This window comes from Bacillus rossius, chromosome 15 (genome assembly GCF_032445375.1).
Source record: "Bacillus rossius redtenbacheri isolate Brsri chromosome 15, Brsri_v3, whole genome shotgun sequence".
Classification (NCBI taxonomy): Eukaryota; Metazoa; Arthropoda; class Insecta; order Phasmatodea; family Bacillidae; genus Bacillus; species Bacillus rossius.
The window spans coordinates 45666974-45691166 of NC_086342.1; the positions used below are offsets into that span (position 1 = coordinate 45666974).

Here is a 24193-nt window from a genome sequence, read left to right on the forward strand (position 1 = left end):
TCGTGAGGACTGAATGTTTGGTGAAAAAAATTCCACTTCGAGTAAACTGGTCGTATTGAAAGAAATTCAGATTACTACCACCATCGTACATAACTAGCGCTGGAATTCATAACCTAGAAAAATAATTGACACATGCTTTTGTTTATTTTTTTCAATTTCTGCATCTTCACTCATTTTGAGTAGTACCACAAGTAGGTAGTAGGTAGGATGTACCACGAAGAAAGAATATGCCTACCTTCCGCCACGGTCGATCAGGAACTGGGTGTGAAAGATGTGGTTGCTGTAGTTCTGATTTTTGGAATTCTGTGCATATTTCACAGTTAGCAACAGAAGTGGAGATATCTGATGACATTCCTGGCCCAAATAAAGAACTCTTTGAGAAGACTTCTGCTTCTTGATGAACAGTGTGGATGGAACTAAGCACTTCTAATCTCAGACATTTGAGTCACTGCTGTTCTTTGCCCTTTCAAACTATGTAATAAGCACAAGTTAGCTCCGCCCGGTAGGTGCAGGACTTTTTTCTTTTCAGATCATGGGGCAGGGCATGAAAATTCTCGGGCCAGCCTGCAACTCTACAGCTTGCCATCCCTATTAGTACTCTGCTGAAATTACAACAATTTGGCATCTGTGATTTTCGAATTCACAACATAACACACTTGCAATTTTACTTAAATGCTGTGGTCAGCGAAGCTATCCATTGGTTTGTTATCTGTCAGACATGCTTGAGAAAAGGCATCAGAAATGTACATTTACGAACCAAGTTTGTACAACACTGAAAGTGTGTACCATTGAAGTGTTAGCCTCATCCACCTCACCGGGACTTGACAAAATCTTTTTGTTTTTTTATTTTGTAATAAGTGCTCGTGGTCATTTTCCACAGTGACTGGTTTATTTTGTACATACTGATGGAAGTGCTCTGCCCCCAATACTGTTGCTAGCATTTCTTTCTCTGTCTGAGCATATCTTCTCTCCACATGAGAAAGTGATTTTTATGCGTAAGCTACTGGAGATCCCCCTGAGTTAATACTGCTTCCAAGCCTGGTTTTGATTCGTCCAGAGAAGGGACGGCTAGTTTACTAACATCGTAATATCTCAAGAGTCAGCTGCTGTTACAAAGAAGGTATTTCAGGTTCCATTTCCTGCTTGTCTCCCAATGTCATGCCATTTGTTTTTAATTTTTTTATTTTTTAAGCACCTGAAGGGGTCGGTGGCTTTTAAAAGGTTAGGAACAAACGGCGACAAAAATCATAAGACATTGAAAGATTTCTTGGCGTCTTATTTGCTTGTAGGTACTGCTATGTCTAATGGCAGCCACTTTCATTGTATCAGGTTGCATACCCGTTTCAGTGAGAATGTGTCTCACATAATGAAACTGCTGAACACCAGTAACACATTTGTTGATGTGTAACATCATAGCTCACGGTATACTGCATTTGGCAGGAGTGATTTCGTGAATATAACAGAAGTCGCATCGATCGGAAATGTGTAACCACAATGCTGCTATCTGTGGCTGATGGCGCGGACCATAGTTCACAAAGCCTAAGGGGAACTTTATAGTATTAACTTTTGAATGAATTTTTATAATATGGGCAGTATTAAAAAAAAGTTCCTTGTGAAAATCAGGTCCAAAGCCGGGGAAGTATTTTAAAATCTTTTCCTTTTTTATCGGAGTCGTTTAATGAGTAATTAGCGTCCTCCCACCATTTTTCACACAGACAAAGGGAAAATTACTATGATAACAGTATAGTGATATTTAACAAGATGGGCATTATTCTAGTAATATTCTTTGTCGAAAATAGTCTATAGTATGGGTTTATTTTTATTCAAGTATTTTTTCACTTTTATCGGAGTAGTTTAATTGTATAGTTTAAAATATGTCAACAAATTGTTTGCATAGTCGACGTAGATTCTCCGGCAGCGAGTTATAGCGGCGGGTGAGGAAACTACATGTGATTCGCGTCCAGAAATGTAGTTGAAGACACAATTATCGTATTTGAATCACGTTAAGCATTATTTAAAAAAATTATAAGTTTAACTTTTTTTCCGATTTTCGTATTGAAAGCATAATTTGAAACATGAGAACCCATGAATGTGCTCGTTACCGAGATTAGATGTTGCACATCTCTGTCGAGTGCTGAAATACTTGCTGTCATATTTGTTTTACTAAACCTAAACTTATTTTGCTGGGTTCATTTCATTACAGACTCCTCTGATAATGCTCTAGTTTAGAACTTCCCTAGCAAATAATGACGTCAGTACCTATATAGATTTGAACCTGTGGCAACCCTTTGAACACTTACCCAAACTCATAAGGAAATACTTTTGGAACAGAACATGCATCCACAGAAACTTGAATCGACTCCAAGGAGTGTTGAACTTACAATGGAAGGTACTGCCTTTTGTAATTAAATTTGCCAAAACACTTTGGTGCATTCAAAAATACTAAAATGACTGCCACCTGCCAGTTGAGATGCGATTTAATCAAATGTGGAGCAATGAGAAATGCTACCACAGTAACAAATTGAGATCCTGTAGATCCGATCAAATATGATACTTTTATCACGCTTGTGCTCTACAAACAGATATTTGACACATTCCGTGGGCTTTTCAACCCTAGGAATAACCTTTTTCTTTCACTTACCTGTCATCGTTTTTGTTGGATTGGTAGCTATGTAATCAACAGACTTGTGTTTGTAGTGTGTTCCTTATGTTGTTCTATGGGATTGTTTTGTTTTGTTTTTGCTTTTGGCCTCTAATAACGTCCGGCTTTTAGTGTAGAACATAGAAAAGAGAGGGAGGGATAGAAAGGCCACTCTGAATAACAGCTAGAACGCTATTTACAGCGCTGTTGTGGCCGTGCACAGTACTAACCGTATAAACATTGGTGGAAGAATTACCTAAGTAGCTATTTATGCTAAAACCACCTATGTCACAAACTAGCATTTTCGTACACGTGGCGGCATTGTATTTTACTTAATACGTAGTTTTATACTCAATTTAAAAATGTACCTCAATGAAAATAAGGCCACTAAATAATTTAATAAATAAACGCCAGATATTTTCCAGTTTCCACCTACGAAGCTATAAGCAAGTAGCACACAAATAACCTAAAGTCCTAAACAAAAATACGAAAGAAAAATTGCCGCCATTACAAATGAGCCTTGGCAATGAATCGTAAACAAACATTGAGCAGTGAGCACACTAGCGCTCTTACAGCCGTGCACACAAACAAAACGTCGTTCAAGCATCTCATGAGTGCACATCCCGTGGTGTAGAAGTATGGCCGAACTGTGTATAGTGTCTTGTAATGTGAACAGCAATAAAATCGTTCAGCATCCGTAATTTACAACAGGTTATGGGCCCAGGATGCACAAGAATTCGTACATCACCATGATGAAAGCTACTGTAAACAGTGCGATGTTTTTCCGGTGCTAACTGTACGGCAACCGCGTCGGTAAGTGTTTAAAGACTTAAAACGTGCACGAGTTGAGTCGGTATCGCCAGTATGGCAAGTTCAGTTTCGCTACCGCCGATCGAGAAGCTCGAAGGCACGAGCAATTATAATACATGGAAATTTCTCCTGGAACTGCATTTAGCTCATGAAAATTTGTGGGATTGTGTCTTCAATAATGAAAGCGATTCAACAAAGGTTGACAAGAAAAGGGATCAAAAGGCTAGAGCGAGGATTTGTTTAATGGTTCAGCCACATTGTCTTATTCATGTGCACTCATCAAAAACTGCATCAGAAGCTTGGGAAAGCCTGAAACGTGCCTATGAAGACAACAGTCTCACAAGGAGACTTGGTTTACTGCGGCGGTTGTTTGGAGTGAGGTTAGAAGGGTATCGAAGCATGGTGGAGTATGTGACTGAGGTTATGTCACTTTCACAACAGTTGGCAGACATCAGCTCACCCATCGATGACGAATTTATCGGTGTTATCATGTTGAGCGGTTTGCCACCAAAGTATGACCCTATGGTTATGGCTTTGGAAAGCTCTGGAGCTGAGATAACAAGCGAGTTCATCAAAACCAAGCTTCTCTAAGAAGATGTCAAATGTTCTGTTGGTAGTCGGCAGCACTCCAGCGACGCAGCGCTCTTATCCAGTGATAAAAACATGTAAGGTTTGGGCCTAAACCCCGGCCAAAGCAAACAACTTCCGCAACCCGCGACACAGTTAACTCCTATATTACCCCGTACCGCGAGTGCAGGTAAACCCAAAAAAAAATATTAAAACCCAAACTAATGGCAGGCTCAAAAAATACTAAGATTGCGAACAGTGAAAGGAGGCAGCAAGTTAAAAAGACGCAAAATGTATATGGTAACATTTAATAAATATATGTATTAATATACCATAAAATTGTTTCATTACAAATCGGCGCCTCCATCATAAAATACATACCCTATTACTACTTATTAAAATAATGCTATATAATGAAACTAAATAAAAATACTTTAACAATTCCCCCAAAAAAGGTATAATTTGATCATATACTTCGGAGCTACGAAAAATTAAAGGTAATTACCAAAAAGGCATTAAAAATATATAAGAACATATGAATACAATAACAAATATAGATACGCCCCGGGCGTAGCACTACTGTAAATACCAACTAACAGAATGAAATCTAGCAAAAAATTGACACACATTAGCGTCCAAATCAATATATCAAAAATTTAGCTAATTACAAATTATGGGTTAACAAGCGCTTCTCAGTTAAGTCATTTTCTAACGGTCGATGCTTTTTTTCTTCCATGTTTGGCAGGGATTGGATGAACAGGCTGAACACAAAATCCCAGTTTCAAAGTTATTGGTCCGTTAATTTAATTCCCAAAAATCCACAAATTATAGTTTCGCACCAGGGGTCAAAGGGGTCAACGGGGCGGTGGCACTGCTGGCACTTACTTGCTTTTTTGACGTCGTGATGTCCGGTCACCAAATACACTCGTTTTCTCACGAGTGTTTTTAATGGCAAACCCTTGCCATAACACGTTACCTTAGCTGCGGGTGATTGTACGGCTATGACGAATTCTTCGCCATACAGTCTTGGAGTCTTGGCGCACATAATTCATCCTTGGAAAATCCTCGCGACATTCACACACGCCTCACCAACCCCTCGCTTTTCATCGTACCAATGTGTTCTAAATTATATATATATGAACCCCGTTCATATTCAAAAAGGAACACTCGTATTCAGATGTTCGACCGGCAAGTCACTTCGACGTGGAACCAACACCATGGCCAACCCGCGTTCAACTCACGTCCGCGCCCGCCCGGGCCTACCGGGCGACTGACACTCGTCCCTCCGCTGACGTCACACACTCAGCTGTTCACCACGAGCGCCGCCTAGCGCAGCGATTACCAAAGTATTTGGTATTGTCCTTGAACTTTCCAGACCAATTTAATAACTTAAAATCTTAAAATTAAAAGTAATACGACTAAACAATAATTACAATTTCCTTATTTAAAACAAAATATAACAAACTTAAATCCAAAATAATTCTTATTACCAGGGCATCCGAAAAGGTTAATAAAATAAGTTAACCAATTCTGCCAACCTAAACATTATCAAAGGTAGAGGCTGTAGCACACATGCTACAAACAGTTCGGCCTTACGATCAGTGAATGTAACGCATGTCAACAAACCAAGCAGGAAGCCTGTGTTTAGATGCTATAATTGCAACGAACCAGGCCACATGGCACGTGAGTGCCCCAAGAGGCGACCTGCAGATCAAACATCACGTGATTGGTCATTATTAACGGCCCTGACGCAAGCGGGGGCGAAGGAGATTGGTATATAGATTCAGGTGCCAGTAACCATATGACAAATTGCAAGGAGTGGTTGGAAAACTATCAAATGATAGTTAACCAGGAGATTACATGTGCTAATAATGAGAAACTCTGTGGTCTTGGGATGGGTGACGTAAATGTGAGAATTGATAACGAAGGTCTCGGAACTATCAAGGATGTGACGTACGTGCCAGATTTATCGAAAAATCTACTATCTGTCAGTGCAATGGTTAAGAGAGGCATGGTTGTCACATTTACTGATTCAGGCTGCAAAATCTACAAGGAAGACGACTGCAGGATTGAAGGAGAAGTAAGGGTCTCTGCATCTGAAGTAGGTGGGATCTACAAATTGAATGTGACATCTAGCAAGGCAAAATTTGTGACTGAAAAACCAACACAAACATTGTGGCATAGAAGGTTAGGACACTTGAGTGAGCAGAACATGAAGCTGCTTCGTGGTGGTATGGGCACAGGTGTTAAATTCACAGATTCTGATGTGGAACCTTGTTTTTTTTGTCTGAAGGGAAGGAAGTCTAGAAAACCGTTCAAGGCAAGTGGTGCAAGACGAGCCGTACACAAGCTCGAGCTTATACATTCAGACTTGTGTGGTCTGATGGAAGATGCATCTCTGAGCGGGGCACAATATCTGCTAACTTTGATTGATAATGCCACTAGAAAAACTTTTGGCTACTTCCTCAAATCGAAAAGTGAAGTACCCAATAAGTTCATGGAGTTCAAAGTCCTTGTAGAAAATCAGACAGGGATGAAAATCAAAACTCTGCGCTCTGACAATGGAAAGGAGTACGTCAATCATATATTGCAAGATTTCCTCTCATCAAATGGCATTCGACATCAACTGTCAGTAGAATATTCCCCACAACAAAATGGAGTGGCAGAGCGAGCCAATAGAACAATTGTCGAGAAAGCCCGTTCAATGTTGCAAGATTCTGGCTTGGGGAAGCAATATTGGGCTGAAGCGGTCAACACAGCCATTTACTTGCAGAACAGATCGCCAACCAAAGCAGTCAACAACATGATACCAGAAGAAGCATGGACAGGTGAGAAGGTTGATCTGAGCCATGTTAAAGTGTTTGGATGCACAGCTTTTGTTCACGTCCCTAAACAACAACGGAAAAAGTGGGACCCAATGAGTAAGGCAATGATCTTTGTGGGCTACTGTGAGGACACGAAGGGGTATCGAATTATTGACCCAATGAAACCGAAAAGAGTATGCAAAGCTCGTGATGTGACATTTATTGAAAATGCAAACATGAGGTCTGGAATGGGGATGCTGGAACCTGAAGATGATAATGTGCGAGAACACCATCAGGTCGGAGAAAATTCTGCGCAGCCACAGCAGGACATAACTGAACAGCTGGAAGAAAACACATCTGACACCAGAGCAACTGGAAGAAAGTCTTTCAGAAGATTTTCTTGGTTTTCCTCCGCCAATCCCCCAGGAAACTGTCATTACTGTTCCTGTGGAAGTCGAGAGAAGATACCCAACAAGAGATAGACGTGCAAAGAAGTATCCTGACATGGTGACGTATAACATTACCAGTGACATGAGTGAACCGCAATCTATGGTGCATGCACTTTCAGGTGACATGAAGCATGAGTGGAAATCTGCAATGGAAGGGGAGTATGAATCTCTACTTGAAAATGATGCATGGATTATAGTCGACCGTCCTCAGAATAAGAAAGTGGTAAAAAACAAGTGGGTTTTCAAGATCAAACAAGCAAATGATGGTACAATTAGTCGCTTCAAGGCTCGCCTCGTTGCAAAAGGATTTACACAAGAGCAAGGCATAGATTATATGGAAACCTTTTCTCCTGTTGTTAGAAATTCTACCATCAGATTGCTGTTGGCATTGGCTGTGGAAATGGACTGGGACATAGACCACCTTGATGTCACAACAGCCTTAAACGGTGACCTTGAAGAAGTATTTATGGAACAGCCCGAAGGTTTTGTTATCAAAGGCAGTGAATCAAAAAATATGCCTACTCAAAAAGGCAATCTATGGGTTAAAACAGTCATACAGAGTCTGGAATAGGAAGCTTCATTCTGCGCTTGAGGAGATAGGCTACAAGAGGTCTGAACACGAATCATGTGTGTACAGCAAGATTAGTGAACATGGAATTGTTATTGTTGCAGTGTACATTGATGACTTCATAATCTTTTCAAATGATAAAATGGAAAAGGCCAAGGTGAAGAATGAAATCATGTGTAGATTTAAATCCAGTGACCTTGGGGAGGCCAGCCACTGCCTTGGAATGAGAATTCGATGGGACAGGAATAAGGGAGAGATTTACTTAGACCAGCATAAGTATATAGCTGAAGTTCTGGACAAGTTTGGGGATGGTAGACTGTAAGCCCGTCAGCACCCCTTTGGATGTTAGCCATAAACTTAGCAAAGTAAGAGAAACCAACACAACACAGGATTTTTCTCATATGCCATACCAGTCGCTGATAAGTTCACTTATGTAGCTGGCAGTATGTACAAGGCCAGATATCGCTCATGCCATCAGTGTACTCAGTTAGTTTAACAGCAGATACAATGAAGAACACTGGAGAAATGCAAAGAGATTGCTAAGATACTTGAAGGGCACACTTAACCATTGTCTTGTGTTCAAGAAAACTGGGCAGAATGTAGAAGCCTATGTGGATGCAGATTGGGCAAATGATGAAGAGGATAGAAGGTCTTACACTGGTTTCGTATTCCAGTTGGGAGGAGCTGCAGTTTCCTGGGAATCGAAGAAACAACTCACTGTAGCATTATCCAGTACAGAAGCAGAGTACATGGCCCTTGCAGAAGCAACTAAGGAGGCAATCTTCATCAAGGGGCTCCTTGGTGAACTGCTGGGAAAGGAAATGAGCATCGTACTGCATAATGACAACCAGGGAGCACAGAAGCTAGCCTGCAATCCAATCTTTCACAACAGAACAAAACACATAGATGTGCGTCACCACTTCATTAGAGAGGCTGTCGAGAAGAAGATGATAACGCTGTCATATGTGTCCACTGTGAATATGGTTGCAGACATACTGACTAAAGGAGTGCCTGGGGCCAAGCATAACATATGTGTAGAGGGTTTGGGTTTTAAGTCTGTAGATTAAGGGAGAGTGTTGGATTGGTAGCTATGTAATCAACAGACTTGTGTTTGTAGTGTGTTCCTTATGTTGTTCTATGGGATTGTTTTGTTTTTGCTTTTGGCCTCTAACAACTTCCGGCTTTTAGTGTAGAAGTATGGCCGAACTGTGTATAGTGTCTTGTAATGCGAACGGCAATAAAATCGTTCAGCATCCGTAATTTACAACAGTTTTCGTCAAGGGTTCTAATAGCAGCAGTAACTGAACGAGGAGCATGTATCACTGGTTTTTATTCCTTCCTAACGACCATCTTGTTGCTCCCTGATATCCTTGAAACACCGAGGGTTTTGATATATTAACTCTTGTGAGTGTGGAGAACTTTAGCTTGTAGGTACCACCTTCCTAATCAGATCCAGTGCAACACAAGCAGACAGTCCTATTCAAGAAAGTTCCACACAGTTGTTCTAGCTATTTCTTACTCAACATATTGAGATAGTAAAAACAAAATCCTTAAGTTATATTACTCGCTCACTTTCGAATAGTTATTTGATTGTTTTCGTCGGCTGCTTAAAATATAACAGTTTAGTTCATTGAATATTTTTGTTGGTTTTGTTAATTATATGTAAATATTAAACAATTTATTATGTATAATTTATAAATACAGTTTTAGCTGCTTGTATTGGTTTTATGTGATATAAAAAATGAAATTCAAATGACTCTCAAGAACGGACTGCGATTCGCCAGTCTTCCCTTGCACCGATGTGTTTGGGAGCTGCTGCTAGTGGCTCTCCTCGCGGTGGTGCTGGGTGGTGGTGCAGAGAACTGGTTGTGGACAGATGGCGCCCCGCCGCCCCTGGACGCCCGGGTGACGCAGCCGGTGGAGCAGGTGCTCGTCAGCCAGCAGACTGCGTTCCGCCCCAAGCAGCGGAGGAGGCCGGCGGTCAGCGGCCTCAGGTGCGAGGTCTGCCAGGAGACCTTCGCCTCCGAAGCCACGCGCGACGCCCACAAGCATGGGGACCTGCACCGCCTGCGGGATGCCTTCAGGAGCAACAAGTAACTATACATGCAGCCCTGCCCTGTCCACGAACAGTTGGCCGCAGTCACATAAACAACCAAACAAAACATACATGTAAGATGCAGTGGCGAGCAGGTCGGCACTATCTTGAGCACTACCATCAAAAATGTACTGATGACTCCCGTCTGTAATCCCTCTGCTCGCACAGGCCGTTATGTCTGAGCGGCTTCTCTCGAAGACGTGTGCCACGTCGGTGAAGAAATAAAATGTGTATCGAATCGACGCTGCCACCGGTGTATCAATTGTCGCCCAGTCTGTTAATGAGCATCGACTAGGGGTATTTCGTGTATTTAACCAATCCATTTTCAAGGACATTCTTCATAGTGACATTTCTTAGTTGCATCACAATTGCGTGATCTCCATTAAAATTGTCCGCGTACTTTCGGGGCCTCGTATTTCCTTTCGAAGCAGCACGTCGTCTCACAGCTGCCCACATCACTACCGCCCACGGCACTCCCTCGCACCCGGGCACTCCCCCCCCCCCCCCACGGCACTCCCCCCCCACTGCACTCCCCCCCGCCCACGGCACTCCCCCCCCCACGGCACTCCCCCCCGCCCACGGCACTCCCCCCCCACGGCACTCCCCCCCCGCCCACGGCACTCCCCCCGCCCACGGCACCACCACTCCCCCGCCCACGGCACAACCACTCCCCCGCCCACGGCACAACCACTCCCTCGCCCACGGCACAACCACTCCCCCGCCCACGGCACAACCACTCCCCCGCCCACGGCACAACCACTCCCCCGCCCACGGCACAACCACTCCCCCGCCCACGGCACAACCACTCCCCCGCCCACGGCACAACCACTCCCCCGCCCACGGCACAACCAATCCCCCGCCCACGGCACAGGCACTCCCCCGCCCACGGCACAGGCACTCCCCCGCCCACGCCACTCCCCCCGCCCACGCCACTCCCCCGCCCACGCCACTCCCCCGCCCACTGCAATCCCCCGCCCACTGCACTCCCCCGCCCACGGCACTCCCCCACACACGGCACTCCCCGCCCACGGCAAACCCCCCCCCCCTAGGCACACTCCCGCCCACGGCATTCCCCCGCCCACGGCTTACTCCCGCCCACGGCTTACTCCCGCCCACGGCACTTCCCCGACCACGCCACTCCCCCGCCCACGCCACTTCCCCGCCCACGCCACTCCCCCGCCCACGCCACTCCCCCGCCCACGGCACTCCCCCCGCCCACGGCACTCCCCCGCCCACGGCACTCCCCCCGCCCACGCCACTCCCCCCGCCCACTGCACTCCCCCCGCCCACTGCACTCCCCCGCCCATGGCACTCCCCCGCCCACGCCACTCCCCCGCCCACGCCACTCCCCCGCCCAAAGCACACACTCCCCCGCCCACGGCACACACTCCCCCGCCCACGGCACACACTCCCCCGCTGACGGCACACACTACCCCCGCCCACGGCACACACTCCCCCGCCCACGGCACACACTCCCCCGCCCACGGCACACTCTCCCCCGCCCACGGCACACTCTCCCCCGCCCACTGCACACACTCCCCCGCCCACGGCACACACTCCCCCGCCCACGGCACACACTCCCCCGCCCACGGCACACACTCCCCCGCCCACGGCACACACTCCCCCGCCCACGGCACACACTCCCCCGCCCACGGCACACACTCCCCCGCCCACGGCACACACTCCCCCGCCCACGGCACACACTCTCCCGCCCACGGCACACTCTCCCGCCCACTGCACTCTCCCCCGCCTCACCATTCCCCTGCCCACGGCACACACTCCCTCGCCCACGCCACACACTCCCTCGCCCACGTCTAGCATGCATTCTCATCATGAAACGTTTTAGGTTTAACTGCAATGCTACTGGCTACTTGAAGAAATGGTTTGAATTTATTTCAGTAAATACTAATTAATTTTACCTGGCATTTCAAAATTCTCAAATTTGTTATGATTTTGACAGCCAAGAAACATGAATTGAGTTTTTGTGATATAAATGCAAACCATATTATGAAATAGCCAGTGGAATTGCAGTTGAATCTAAAAAGTTTCAGTTCTGCAGTCAATTAAATTATCCTTATTTGTACGATCCAAAATCATTAAAAATATAACTCGGCAGCTAATTATGCACTGTATATATTTTTCATTTCATTAGAAAGTCTAAAGGTTGACTAGTGAATACAATAAATATAAAATCATTACCTGAAATGGGAGGCACCCCCTTAATAGCGACCTTTTAGCTAAGAGCGTCATTTATGTGTCCAGTCATTCCAAGCGGAACCTGTATCACATTGAAGTGTGCGGGAGATCACTCAACTTGCCACCGTGGATTTTGAAGAGACTGTTCCTCTCATGCTCTTGAGGCCAACTTGAACTCCTTTTCATTTAGAAAGAGAAAGAACTTTCGAACATCTGTATATGGATATGTAAGCAATGAAAATGATGCAGAAGCAGTGATGAAGAAAATAAATGCAGAATAAGCTCAAAGCATTTAGTATGAAACACAAATTCACAGGTGAACATATTAAGTTTCCTAACTATAGGAACATTTTGGCAATGGTGATCACTTTACATTTTAAGAGGTTTACAGTTTGGTAGTAGGTGTGCAGGCGTACTGAGTCCATTCCAGGCATTGATATGTCCTTCAAACAATATTGCAATGTGGGTAGGTGGAAAAATCAGGCCATACACTTGAAAATGTTATCAGTTAGAACCACAAACTTATTTAGTTGATTAGTCATCTGTACATAACTAAATATTAATAGAATTGGTGTTAGTTGCTATCCAATACAAAATAATATTTTTTTTTTAAAAAAAAAAAGGGGGGGGGGGTTTGTCTGTAAAGTCGGTTTACAGACGATTATTTTACGTGATAACGTCATAAGAAAACATTGATGAAAATTTGCATACTTTTTAATTTTCAAATATTATTTACAGGTTTTGCAAATTTAAATAATTTCCTTAAATATAATCACGAACAATTAGTTAGAAAGCCCGCCTTAACCTGTTAACCTGTTTGATTTTCTCGCATGGTGGTTGGCCGGTTCTTGCACGCTCAGCTCAGGTGGAACGTGACCATTTTTCGTGCATGCAGCCAGCTGGTGTTCATAGATTTATAAAAAACATCACGTTAAAAATTTTTAATTTTTTTTTTACTGGTACGAATATTGTTGCGAAAGAAGAATTGTTATAGAGCAGGTACAAGTTTAAAGTAGAACAGTTTTGTGCAGCAAAAAAATGTATCATGAGATGAGTGTAATGAGCCTTTGTTGCAGGAATGTTTTGTGCTTTGTTCCCAGGAAAAGCCTGCTTGCCTCGAAGAAACTGTCGGTGTACAGCAGCAAGGACAGCAAGGACGCCACGGATCGGGAGATCCGGGTCGCCAGGATCGGGGAGGAGGGAACCTTGAAGCTGTACGTGGCCAACGTCTCTCAGAGCGCGATACGCGTGGAGGCCGTGATACCTCTGGCCAGTGTGCCTGAAGTGGAGACGAGATACACCGGAGTTCCTCTCAGCTTAACGCCGGGTGAGTTCCGGATGTCGTTCACCTTACGTTGGACACAGTTTTATTTTGGTTTGATGCGTGGTGAGCTGCTACAACCACAAAGGCAGTGGATGCGTGTTGAGAATGGTAACGTAACTGTCCAGACTTTTTTAGTTGTTGACGTGAAGTTTTAGAAAGCAATTATGTTTTTTTTTTCTAAATCTCCTCCCGAAATAAATTCCTGTATCCGCTATCGGTGGAGTCCATAGTGTAGCATTTGGGATCTGTCCTGACTTCCTGTAGTAGTGGCGGGAGTGCCTTCCACTGCTGGGGCGAGAAACTGCCAGGGAGCGGGCGTTGCAGCAGATGACACGAGCGGGAGTACGTCTGTGGTCACTAGACACGTGTGCGAAGCTAGTTCTAGTGGGCTTGTGGCCCAGTGCTGAGGCTGAAAATGTTCCAAGGAGCAGGCCAACTTCTGGTCGACAACTGGTGCGGACACGACTCGATGCCCGAGGTAGTGAACGCTGCTTGGGACACCCAGCCGGGACCAGCGTTAATTATCTTCGATGAATTCAAACTAAAATTTGCACAGCGCTGTTAAATCAAACACGCCATTTCACCTTAAGGATGCTCGCGAAAACAGGGAATACCAATTATTCAAAGTTGTCAAAGAAGAAATAACAGAGTAGCAAAATTTAATTTTAAAACATTTAAGTTTAAAAGTTTCGAAACCATATTCACCACCCTATTAAGAATGAGGTTAATAACCTGCAACAGATAATGTTTTTCCCTTAGCGTCAAGTGCAGGATATTCTGTTGTGTGCTTGAAATTGTAGGATTTGACATGTATTAATGAAAATCAAATCATTATAGTACATTCTAATAACCAATATTTCCCATCCCTCCCCTCCTTATTTTTTTTGCACCTTTAATTCTCCCGCACCTCAAAAACTGGCACTCTGGGGCAAATGCCTGGTTGGCCCGTTTGTAAACCCGGGCCAGGCTGTTTACCAGGGACTGGAAGTAACGCGCTACTAGTAACGACGTTATTTGTAACAGTTACTTTTTATGGTAACGATCGTGGTAACGCAATATATTAAGTTTTCAGTAACTGTAACTGTAACTGAATTACATTTTTCTGCCTTAAAGTAACGATAATTGTCGTTACTTCTTGCGTTACATTTTTTAAATGTATTTCTTATTGAACGAACAACGATTTGTTAATTTTTTCAAACCCAGAACGAAAATACCGACAAGCATATTATTTGCGATGGTATTGCTTGTACTTGTAAAACTGCTGTTGGCTAGCCTACGCTCGTATTTTGATTGTCATTTATTTAATATTTACGACATGCGGGTTTACTGCTGTGCTGTTTAATTAATTAACCTACCTGTGCACATACGCGAAAGAAATGACAGAATCTAATAAAGTGAGAAGCCGAGAAAGCAGTCCAGAATTTTCGTTGCCGTGGCCTTCATATTCCAATTTTTTCGAAGTTCGGTCGAGTGATAAAAGTAACCTTATTGTGAAGTGCTTGTGTGGTTCTGCGTACAATTTTGTAGTGTGAACTAATTACTCAATGTAATTTAAGACCTATTTAAAAATTTTCAGTTTAAATAATCATATATCTTTACTAAACATAATATGTTTTATTAGATTTGAATTATAACAATATTACGTATCACATTTTTAGTTTTTCACAAAGTAACTGTTAAAGTAACTTACAGTTACTTTTCTCAGAATGTAACTGTAACTGGTTTATTATCAGTAGTGTAACTTGTAGTTGTAACAGGGTTAAATTTCCAATGGAGTATTTGTAACTGTAACTGAGTTACTTTTTAAAAGTAACTTTCCGGTCCCTGCTGTTTACTGATGGTGAGCTCTGTGACCTGTGACCTGTGACCTGTGACCTGTGACCTGTGACACTTGGCCTGTGACACTTGGCCTGTGACATGTGACCTGTGCCTTTCAGAACCACGAGCTGCGTGGGGATACACTGTGTGTGTTCCGCTGGGCCGGGTGTGGGCTGGTCACACTGGCTCTTCCGGAATGAATTTTTTTTCTTTCTCATAATGACCTTCTTGCTGTTGACAAAAACAATAACTAAAATGACCTTGTATTAAAATTTAAGTTCTCTTGGAGATAAATAACTGGTATTGGTTTTGCATTTTATAGATCTATGATCGATCTGCAGTCAATTATTTTTTCATAAATACTTTACTTAACAAAATGTTGTGTGATGATGTGTAAAATGATATTTTTTAATGTTAACCCTCTGATGTGCACAATAAAATAAAATTTAAATAATCACAATTTTTATTTGAACTATCAGAAAGCTTACATTTTAGACAACAAATGGTTGCATCATTGTTTATTCGTCTTCACAACACAGGTCTATCTACTGAATATTTCACCACCCTATGGAAATCTACAAAAGTAATACCCATCCATAAAGATGCCATAAATGAGCAAATAATCTTGTTGCATGGTTTCTCAGAGGTTCTTGAAAAAAATCATCCACATACAACTAGCCTCTTTTTATTGAAACAACAAATTTTCAGTTGACATATTTACTTAAAGAAATAACAATAGTAATTTTTTAATCTAATTTATGGTGAATTATCTAGGAACCAGGCATGTTAATTTAACCTATGAAAGGTTTTGGATACAGTAAATCAATCTTTGCTGCTCAAGAAATGAACAAACTACAGACCCATATATGCAATGGTTAGGTAGCTGTCTAGCGAACAGAAATGTTGATTTACGTCATGGGAACTTCCTCTGAACACTTTGGTGCCCTGTCTGGAGTCCCGCAAGCTGGAATACTCTAGCCACTGCCGTGAAGGTGTGTGTTGCCAATGTGAAAGGTGTATTATTAGCTTAGTTATGTATGTTATTTTGTGCTTAAAGGGAAGTAGTGTTATGATGCACACGTTCACTATTGCTTGTACCTAGTCTGTGCTTCTATACCTTGTGTGCATTGTCAGGCAAACGTTTTTTAAAAACTCCATTCAACTTGCGTATTTGATGTTTAGATTTTAATTTTTTTTTTTACAGGTACAACAGTACCATTGTGGCTGCCGTATAAATTTACCAGTTGCGGATCGTATCTCTACCCGCTTGTGCTGAAGTTTTGCGACACGTCTCTGAACGATGTGTGTTACCTGCTCAAGGAAATAGTGCGTATCCGCAAATCTCCGTTAACGTAATGTTCGTGGTGTTTGATGATGCGTGCTTTGGAATTTAATCTCTTTGTTGCCTTTCGTTTGGAAACCAGGTGTTTGACTGCCAGTCGGAAGCTGTGGACGACCTGAAACCGGTTTCCAAGTTCAAGCGAGCCCGGCCGTCCAAGTTCAGGGTTTTCGAGGGTCCGATTGTCACGGGCGTGGCTCCACCACCGTAAGTTCTACTGTGTGTACGTTTGAAGGTTCCGACGTGGTTATGGTGAACTGACTTTGTGATCCCGCTTGTTACTCACTGTAAAACATTGACTTCTAAACTTTAATATATTCAGTCTGCTGAAGGATTGTCGTCATACACTAATGTTGATAAATTAATCATTTTATTATTATTGCTATTATTTCTAAGCTATTTATGAAATTATAACATGATACCTTTCGTGCATTCGTTGTTCTGCCACCAATATTTTCAACATTCGCGCAACCGTTCTAAATTATTATCACCTGTTCGACTTTTACACTCATTATATTCCACTTAACGAAATTATTAGTGACGGACCAACAAATGTGAGAGTAGTGTCTAGATAAAATTTTGGGAATGGCCCTTAAACAATGGTGATGACTTGGCGTGTGAGAGATGGAAAACTGTACGGTTTCAGTACTTTATAACACCTACACACATGCACAAATAAAGATCTTCATGAAACAGGAATTAATTCTCTTAATGGTCTATTTGAGCCACTGAAAGTTTAAAGTTTTTATAATACAGAGAATATTCAATCAAACACTATAATTTGGGTACCGAAACTATTGTGATGTTAATATTTTATTTATTTTTTTGTATTTTAGTAGTTTAGAGATAATTACCTATATATAGTGATGTTTATAATTATTTGTGTGGATTTTGTATGGAAATTTTAAATTGGCTTTAAAAGATAAGACACAGAGGGTATAAAATTCATTCAGAAACTTAGATTTTTATCATTTAAACTTTGAAATTTAGTAATGGTTTTTTTTCTCATTACACAACTGCCAGCCCACTTGTTTCCACTCTCTGATCTTCAAAATCCTGGCCTAACACCCCTCTACACGGTTCCAAACAACCTCGGTAGCTGCCATTGTGCTCCTGGCTTCCTCTAACGGCCTAAAAACCTCACTACACAGCACATCCTATACAACACTCCGCCCCACCTAAGATTGCTTCATGTTTTCTTGCCGCCGACATGAGCTGGCGTGAGGTGGTACTGCCACGGCTGGTCCAAGCACGGCCATCTGTACTTGTAGCTGGACTTGGCTGTCGTGATGGATGTGCCACTTTGCCGATCAGTAATCGGTCCACATGACGTCCACACATGTAGCCAGTCTCATCTTGGGCCTTTTTAAATCGCCAGCCCTTGTTCATCCACAATAGTTCCTGGTATCCACTTCTGGGCTCCTCCGTAATCTCGAGAAGCGTCTGCCACCCCACTAATAAACGCCTACACGTTTGGCAGTTTGTGACTTAGCTGAAGGTCTCGTCTCGTTTTAAATTGGGGGTTGGGATGGGCCAAGAACACACAAAACTCAATGTTCTGCATTAAGTCAGCGGAGTAACTGCCTTTCCTTCCTCCTGCTCTACCGTCATCTCGATCTCTTTCACCCAGTCTTTCAGTTCTCCTGGTGACCATACAGGGGGAAGTGCTTGGGTGGATATATTCCCCCCCCCCCCCCCGGCTCCAAATTTATGAACAAATTTGGTTTTTTTTGTTGAAGGCAGTGCCTTATTTTTGGTGATGCATGATGAGCTGTGAATCGGTCCAAACTATTTGATGTTGATGTTTAAGTTTTTTTTACTTAACCTATTTTCTAATTTTATTAATTTTTTATGTTTTAGTTTTCATATCATCCCCCTTCGCCTTCTGAAAAAGTTCCTGTATCGACCCACTGCTTTACTTTCCAGGGCCATTTGATATTGATAGATTGCACCATCACATCGTACAGAGTGAAGTGTCTTAGTAGTAAGATATTTTAGTCCCTTCAATCTGTCACGTTCTTTGTGTCCTGAATGCTTTCTTATGTAAGATAATTCTTGTTATCTGTAAGTGTGTGTGTCTACATCTCGAACAACTTGCTGGCTGAAAGATTAAGCCACACACAAAATATAAATTATCCCCTTTATTTTAATTATGTCATTTACGTCTACAATTTCAGCTCTAGCTTTCAAGCAAGGCTTCATTCCTCAAGTTGCCTCTTTGAGTAGTGGCCAAAATGCTCTCCTTAAGGGGCCCGCCTCGTCAGGGGTGTATGTGTGTCGGCGAGGCGGGATGCGACGCTCGCTGGTGCTTCTAGCGCGGTGTCTCCTCTGGACTTCTCCCAGTGCATATGAGCGGTGATCGTGACATCATATGGCAGAGAAATGAATATAAAGGTCTAATGCAAGTCCCTTAAGTGCTTTCAAGAATCTGTACTGGTTGTTTCACACCTAAAAATAACTCTGGAAACATGGCGTTTTAGCCATTTTAACTCTTCTAAAAATACAGTTTAAAAAGTTAATCCGAAATCAAAAGTACTTTTCAGCCCTCAGCGAACACTTCAATGCTTTTCGTAAGCAGATCCCACTCGGATGTTATGTAGTTTTGAAATAGCGTTGTTTTTCCTGAAGCTCTGCGCACCGCGTGTGTGCCCGGGTGGGCGGGGGGCGGGGGGCTCAAGCACCTTGCTCGAAAGCTACTTTCTTTCCAGCCACGCTATCACCTCACCCTAGTGACTGACTCTGGGCGTGTGAGATCCCGGGTACGCAGGCTCAGTCCTGCTGTTGTGTTCCAGAACCAGGACAGGTCTGGCCATGCTGCGGTTACTGCCGCAGAGTCCGATACCCGTCCACCTGCGGGTGCTGCTGAACCACGGGCTGAAGGCGTACCCGGGCATCAGCGACAGCTTACAGCGGGAGCTCAGGGAACTGAAGTAAGCGCACACACTGAACTGACGTGCGACACATTCCAGTTTAAACAACTGGCAAATGACTACAGCTATGGAGGTTGCTAGAAGTCAAAAAGTGCTTCCGTGAGGATTTGTAGTATGAGCTCATCACATATTTACAGTAGAAATAGATGTAGATACACGAGCATACTTTACTTCAGCCACTATACGTAATTATTACTGTACCAACAGGAATTAAGTATTTAGATGATTGGCAACAATATATGGTTCAAAGTTAACATTCAGACCATCATGTTTATGAGCATTAGGATTTGTATTCTTATTCACTTGAGGAGGTTTAACAGGAATTGTATTATCTAATTCATCTATTGATATTACCCTTCATATTATGTAGTAGCTCATTTCCATTATGTAATGGCCTATACATAGAAAACCTATCAACGAGTATATCTCAAATATATAAAAGAAGTATAAAATAAAGTATTGTACGGTTACATGGTACCGCGTACAGCAACTTAAGACTACTTATTAATTGTTTTATTATCATATATGTATTTCTTTATTAGTAATGCTACTATGTTGTTGTTTAACCCTCTTATATAATATGTTTGACCTGCAAACTACGAAACTGTCATGCTACAGCTTAGCATTCATAAACATTGAACTGACTATACTACCATCAAACCTAACCTGTTTCAATATTTAACTCATTGTTGTAACTTCACTTCTGTTATTTATTGTAATTTTTGTCTCACCACAGATATCTTATATTTAATTGTGTTTACATATTGTTTTGATGTGATTATTAATCACCAACATGATTTTGTCTGTTCTTGGCTGCAGTGTTTACAGCCGCAGGCTATCTTGTAAAATAGCATACCGCCGTGGGCGGAAATGCGTCCGTGAATTATGTCATGTAAGAAAAAAGTAAGAATAGGCGTCTCTTCGTCAGGGCCTATCCCGACGCCGGCCTTATCTAAATTAGCATATTTTTCATAATCTTATAAAATAAAGTAAATTCAGTGTCTCGATATTAATTTGTATTGTGGTAGCTACGAACGTGAGTGTTTGCAGCAAGATCCGGCAGCAAAGAGATAAGTTACCTACAAATTAAATTGAGGCTTATGCTCTAAGCCAAAAGTAGCCATTTTTGCGCTTGGTAGCGTCCCTAGTACAGACTTTTCTGCGATTATAATTGGGAATCTTTTAATTATTGCAAAGTTAATCACCCTTATGATGTACTTTTTAACATCTGATTGAACATTTATTACAAATTGATATTATTATTTCAGTGTCATTTACAGATGATTCTACTCAGTGGTCTTAGAGCAGAACTCCTGCAAACCCTGAGCTATAGCCGAGGTGAAAACATTATATATTGAATAAATTCTAAGATATTTATTTAGTTCACTTAGATTTTACCGACACTGAGCGACGGTAATTTTAAGTAAGTTGAAGAGTTTGAACACTAAACTGTTTCTCGTACATGAACTTTTGAGTGATGATAATTTTAAATTAACGAACTTTTGCTTGAATATAAATCTGTGCCTACATACATCCGGAATATTAAACAACATAAAAATAACCAGGAAAGCCACATTAAACCATATAAACTCAGAATTTTGTTATTATCAACCTACACCATATCTATTTCCCCTTAACAAAACAGTTAATTACAGATTATTTGCAGTTGAAGCGTTATGTTTTTGTGTAGTTATTTGTTTATAGTTATGATTGTTAAGTGCATGTGTTATCGTTGTGTGTCGTTCTGTATTTATTAAAATGTGTTATGTTTCTGTCACAAGCCACATACATCTGGATCATTAAACATAGTTATTAATCATAAATTCATATTTTTTTATGTACTTGTTCAATTACTCACAATCAACATAATAGACCCTTTTGGATAGTATAGCAACGGCGCCCAATTCACCACAGTCATATGTATTTAGCTATACTACTACCATAGGGAAACTAACACTACTATAGCAACTTATAGCTACTATATTCTATAGATACTACTATAGTATACAAATTAGTATACGTTATTCTATACTCAAATTAAACATCAATGTGTTGGTCATTTTCAAGTTTATCTGCACTTTACATCTGCACTTGTAAGATATCATTTTAACAAAAACACCCCTTAGTGTTCAAATATTGCAGGTTAATTAATTGTACCTACCCTCTTTTTTTTAAAATTAAAAGTAAAAACACTTGACTGATATTATGTGCCACGTACGTGCCATTAGGCCTAGTTGTAATTCTGCAGCGCAGCAGTTTTTGAAAAATTGGATTCATTTTTGATTGGTACATATCTTCAAGTTGTACTGCAACATGTTATTAGTTTTGACAGATTAATTATTATTATTTATAATTTATTTATTTTGTTTGCTCTATGTCTAATATGTTATTTATTTTCATAAACGGTAATTTATTTTTATGTGTATCTATGAGAAAGTGACTCTATGGACTTTTCTGGACTATTTGAATTATGTATTGTTGGGACCCCTCTAAGGACTAAATGAACTTTAAGACGGTAAACGGTAAAGTGAACACCGTTATTTTGTAATGTAAATTATTATTTTAGTAATTTTTGATTTAAATTTGACGTGAAATTTTGTAATCCGCGCTATTGTTGCTTGCGGATTTCACGTTTTACCAAAGTATTTAATGTAAATGATTTTGGTTTTTGGCCAATCACGGCCCGCCCTTTGAAAGTTAAGTTAACTGGCTTAATTTAAGAAGCTAGTAGGAAAGAGAGTTCTATAATGGCCAGCTAAGAAAGCTGTAGCTCGTGACGTTGACTGTAATAAATCCTACAATTTAGCTAATGAGCGGTAGGCATCCCGAACCGAGGATGATTAATTATGTATCCTAGGGAGTCTAGAACATAATTTAGGATTTATCTAAAAAGATAAATGACCTAGGAGTGTAAAACGTGAGTAATTAAAAGTGCCAAAAATTTGTTTCCTCCTCTTATGCACATTGTCACGTAACTCCCGTTTTCCGTCACATCGCCGCCAAAAACAAATGTAAACATTGATATTTTGCAGTAATTTGACATCATCTACGATATAAACGATATTTTGATACGAATTTAATTGTTTTACACATTATTACATCAACTCAGAGGTCCTACAGATTGAGAGACTCTGAGCTCTACCGACGATATTTCGAACCTTACTAGCCGAGGAAAATTAATTAAGATCCCTAAAAACGAATAATATAATAAAACTGTGTATTTTCGACGAACCCAAATAAAGACTTTTGTTTATGTATTAAATTTGCGCATCATAACTCCTGATGATTGGAATCCATGTGTGATCTGTGATGCCAAGTACCAGTTATGAATTTGAATATAGTAACTAAATAAATATTATTAATAAGAGTAAATTTTGAACCCATTTTAAGTTTCAATAAACAATCATAAATTTTATTTATGAGTGTTGTGTTATGTCATTTCTAATTTCATTTGTCCTAGTGTGTATCTGTGTATTTATACCTTATTAAATTAACACCTAACTGTGGCTTAGAGAACATCAACACATACCATCGGAGAGCCACATCAAATAATATAGATTTTTTTTTCACAGTTCAACACAGCCCAACGTGTTAAGTATTTTTGTCTCCATAGAGGTGGGGCCATTTGCTTGTAAACACAGTAAGAAGTTTCCCCACAATGTCTTGCATCATTTCTTAAACAATCACAGTTTGTTTCAATGAGAACACTTGTTAGAAGCCGTATGGTTTTCAGTCATATTCGTACCATGTTATATCACGTAATCGTTGCATGCGCAAGTTGTGGCACTGTTATTTTAGGGCATCAAAATTTGGAAAAAAAAATCCTCACATAAACGTCATATGATGTTTTTGGTTCTGCTGTTAAGATTCCAAGCGCTTTGTGTAGGTAGTTTTCCCGTACAAAACGACATATTTTAAGTTGAAATCTAATATTCATTCGGATTTTACTGCTTATTTATTTATTTATTTATTTATTTTATTTATTTGATTTGTTACATGCCACACCAACAGCACAAGGCTCCAACGGAGGGCACAACATGTTGCCGTCGTCCGCGGTCTCGTGTTCGAGTCCGGGCGCGAGTTCTAGCGGGGTGGCTGGTCTGATTAACGTTTTATGTTCCGGGAGGGCGCCAGGCTAGCTCGGTGTCTAACCAATGAGGGTTCGTGGTTCGTTGCCCCAGCGTGGTCCGCTAGAACCGTCGGCGGTCTTGCCTGGGAATTTACGTTAAAGAAGAATGCGTGGGATTGCCGTAGTAGCGACGTGCCTTTATTCAAGGGATTGACGTCACACCATACAATTACTGAGTACAGACATGCCCCTGAGGGCTACTTGTCCGTTGCGGGGTGCAGGCCGGTACATGTTCAATGTTTCGTGGCACTGGTTTCTCGGGTAACAGTATGCAGGCCAAGTACACTTGATGCAAGAGAGGCGCGCACAGATGACGTGGCGCAAAGTTACATTAACAAAGTACACTTAATGAAAATTAGGCGCGCACAGATGACGTGGCGCAAAGTTACGTTGACAAAGTACACTTAATGAATGTTAGGCGCGCACAGATGACGTGGCGCAAAGTTACGTTGACAAAGTACACTTAATGAAAATTAGGCGCGCACGGATGACGTGGCGCAAAGTTACGTTAACAAAGTACACT

At 41.6% G+C, this 24193-nt stretch overlaps 1 protein-coding gene across 2 annotated transcripts in view; it reads left to right on the forward strand.

Annotated features, from left to right (window-relative positions):
• Positions 1–24193, forward strand: part of LOC134539566 (putative helicase MOV-10) — a 202329-nt gene that overhangs the window by 87982 nt on the left and 90154 nt on the right. For both annotated transcript variants that reach the window (XM_063381717.1, XM_063381718.1), the window contains exons 3-7: positions 9716–9932; positions 13231–13457; positions 16477–16598; positions 16697–16818; positions 19404–19541. In XM_063381717.1, the coding sequence (XP_063237787.1) occupies positions 9716–9932; positions 13231–13457; positions 16477–16598; positions 16697–16818; positions 19404–19541 (826 nt within the window). The remainder of the gene's footprint in view (positions 1–9715; positions 9933–13230; positions 13458–16476; positions 16599–16696; positions 16819–19403; positions 19542–24193) is intronic.